The following is a 2,753-nucleotide window of genomic DNA, read 5'->3' as shown; positions in this document are numbered from 1 at the left end:
GGCGGGGCCTGAAACAGCGGATGAGACAGGTTTGGGTGACGGCGCTGAGGCAGCCGACTCAGGGTCGTACCCCGGAGCAAGCTTGAGGTCAAACTTCCCTTCGGCGCCCATACGGTAAGAGTTTGAGCCGCCGGCATCCCAGGTTACATCAATCCAGCCTGGATGGACAGAGACATAGGAGGACACGCACGCATGGATGTCAGAGACCCGGCAGAGACGGCAAGAGTGAGAGAGTGAGAGAAAGAAAGAAAGAAAGAACGAGAGAAAAAAGAGAAAAAAAGGCGGACAGGGCCAACAAACAGCACCGGACCATGACGCCGGCCGGCCCCTTAAGACCGCCAACATAGACGTACGGAGATGGCCAACGGAACCGCTTGGCCGCTCCGCATTCGGAATAGCGGATGTGACCAATTCACCCCCCCCACCCCCCCCAAAAAAAACAGGCAGGTGAATTTTATTTCGGAAAGTCAAAACAAAAAAAGTGCAGAAAACGAAGGCCTCTTGCTCATTCATGCACGACTCGTGCCTCGAGGTACGAGGATGGTGGAAGTGACTCAAACTCACAACAAGCAGCGGCTTGGAAGACCGTGAACAATTCTTCCAAAAAGCGAATTGCTAAATCTTTCATTCATTTCAGACTCTTCTTTAGAACTACCGCGTGAATTGATTTATTTCCTCTATGTCTTCATCAAGCGCAATACTGCTTCATGCTTTTCTTCTCAAATTCGACCGCATTTTGGGGAGGCTGGAATGGATTCGTGGCATGAATTGGTCTTCGTATCAACTGGGAAAGGAGATTTGAGATACAAACGTTTTGCGTTCCAAGCATGCAAATTTGACCGGTAACTGCAACATAAATGTCTTTTTGTTGCCCGAGTGCGAAACGGTTGCCAAATGAGGAGGCCTCTTCAAGCGGCGTACCCTTTCGCCACAACCAATACCAAGTCCTCCACGTACGCGCGTGCGTCTATGGGCGCCGCCTTAAACACGCAACGGCTCGGCGCCATTTTGGTCCGGTGGCAAGGAACGTGAACAAACATCAGAGGACATCATCATCATCATCATCATCATCATCAATGACATCACAAGAAGAGGAGCTTCCAGAGACAAGCGGAGCGGGCGCATGATTGTCTGGTTCCAATCACACAACCTCAGCATCCAGTGGCCCCCTTTTTTTTTTTTCCTGCTCCGCGAACACACGACAAACCTGGTTCCGCGCCGGTCTTACCGTTGTGGGCCTCTCCGGTGACGGTGCCCTCGCCGGCCGAGTTGCCGTCTTGGTCGCGCCACTTCCAGTCGATGCCGCGCACGACCCGCGCGCCGGGGACGATGTACTTCATCACCTGCGAGCGGAACAGGCGCCGCTGGCGCCGGAGGTTGGCCTCGGCCTCCTTGACGGCTTTGCCTGCGGGGTTCTCCAGTTAATGGACGGCGCTGTGCTCTCTCTCTCGGGCCGCCGCGAGCGACGCGTTCCAGATCATCAGAACGGAGTCGCGGGATGGATTTGCAATAGCGCGCCCGGCCGCGGCGGCGGCTTCCTGGTGAGCGGGCGTGTCTGTGTGCTCACCTAGTTGGTCCTCGCAAACGGCGGTGACGGTGCCGTAGAGTTCCAGGCCCGACAAGGACAAGTAGTGCGTCTGGGCGCTGGCGTTCTTGCCCATCTGCTTGATGCGGATGTGCCTCCATCCCTGCTTCTCGTCTTTGGACGGGTCCAGGGGCCACGTGGCTGTCGACCTGAATGCGGACCGCCGCCGCAAAACGGGTCAGCGAGACAACTTTTACGGCCGCGGGCCCAGATGTCGCTTGTGAAGGAACCCTACCCCGGTTCATTGAGGCTGCAGTCATCCACGTGCGTGTAAAGCGTACTCCAGGTCTGACCGTCCTTGGAGACCTGGAAAACCCAGTTCCTCAACGCCGAGCGGCCGTAACCCCTGAACGAGGACAGAGAACGATGCGGTGGCAAGCAGTCATTTGCGGGTCTCCCCAGAGACGTTCGTAATTGAGCGTTGGGGAAAAAAAGGGCACAGCGAGCGACCGCGTTCCAAGGCGCGCGCGCGCGTTTTGATCGCCGCTGTCTTTCGTTGATTTGCTCACCTGGCGTGTCTCAAAGTGTACGCCGAGGGGACGACCCAGAGGCCGAGGTCGACGGCGAACCAGGCGTTCTTGTCGTCGTTGGTGTGGCAGTTGAGGGCGGAGCTGTCCCGACTCAGGACGTCCTCCAGACGCCCGTAAGGCAGGTTGCGCCCTTCCGACGACGTCACCACCACGAGGCCGTAGGCGGCCGGGTTGACCCACTCGTAGGCCGTCCTGAAAGGCGGCCAGGTCGGCTTACGGCGCTCGGCCCGACGCGCCCGGCGGAATCGGGAGAGGACTTACTTGGCGTTGGTTCCCACCCAGTAGATGATGCCGTTCTCGTCAAAGTCGTGCTGGTGTCTGAAGGCGAAGGTCTGTCCTTCCCTCAGCTTCCGGACGAAGATGAAGGAGGAGCGCTCAAAGTCGTACCACTGCTTGGCCACCTGCGCTCGCGGCGGGGAAGACGCGAGTGAGAATCTCGGAAGGTTCGGGCGGGTCGGCGCCGGGTCGACGGCGGGCTGACCATCTTGAGCAAGTACTGCTCCAAAGATTCCACGGTGGCCAGAGGCTCCATCTTTAACATGCGACCCGTCCGGTCGATCAGGGCCGTCTCGCCCGGCGCTCGCTCCAGTCGGAAGCGCAACCTCCGGGTCAGGATCTGAAAGGACGCGGCGGGGGAG

The 2,753-nt window shown here is 58.3% G+C and overlaps 1 protein-coding gene across 1 annotated transcript in view; it reads right to left on the bottom strand.

Annotated features, from left to right (window-relative positions):
• Positions 1-2,753, bottom strand: part of hectd1 (HECT domain containing 1) — a 38,046-nt gene that overhangs the window by 9,334 nt on the left and 25,959 nt on the right. The window contains 6 exon segments of the mRNA XM_019877383.1: positions 1,229-1,405; positions 1,568-1,734; positions 1,821-1,931; positions 2,095-2,307; positions 2,377-2,516; positions 2,597-2,731. Of these exon segments, the coding sequence (XP_019732942.1) occupies positions 1,229-1,405; positions 1,568-1,734; positions 1,821-1,931; positions 2,095-2,307; positions 2,377-2,516; positions 2,597-2,731 (943 nt within the window).

Source organism: Hippocampus comes, unplaced genomic scaffold, assembly GCF_001891065.2.
Source record: "Hippocampus comes isolate QL1 unplaced genomic scaffold, H_comes_QL1_v1.1 scaffold295, whole genome shotgun sequence".
In the NCBI taxonomy this organism is placed as follows: Eukaryota; Metazoa; Chordata; class Actinopteri; order Syngnathiformes; family Syngnathidae; genus Hippocampus; species Hippocampus comes.
Note: the sequence above shows the minus strand (reverse complement) of the source record. Positions and strands in the feature narration are given on the sequence as shown.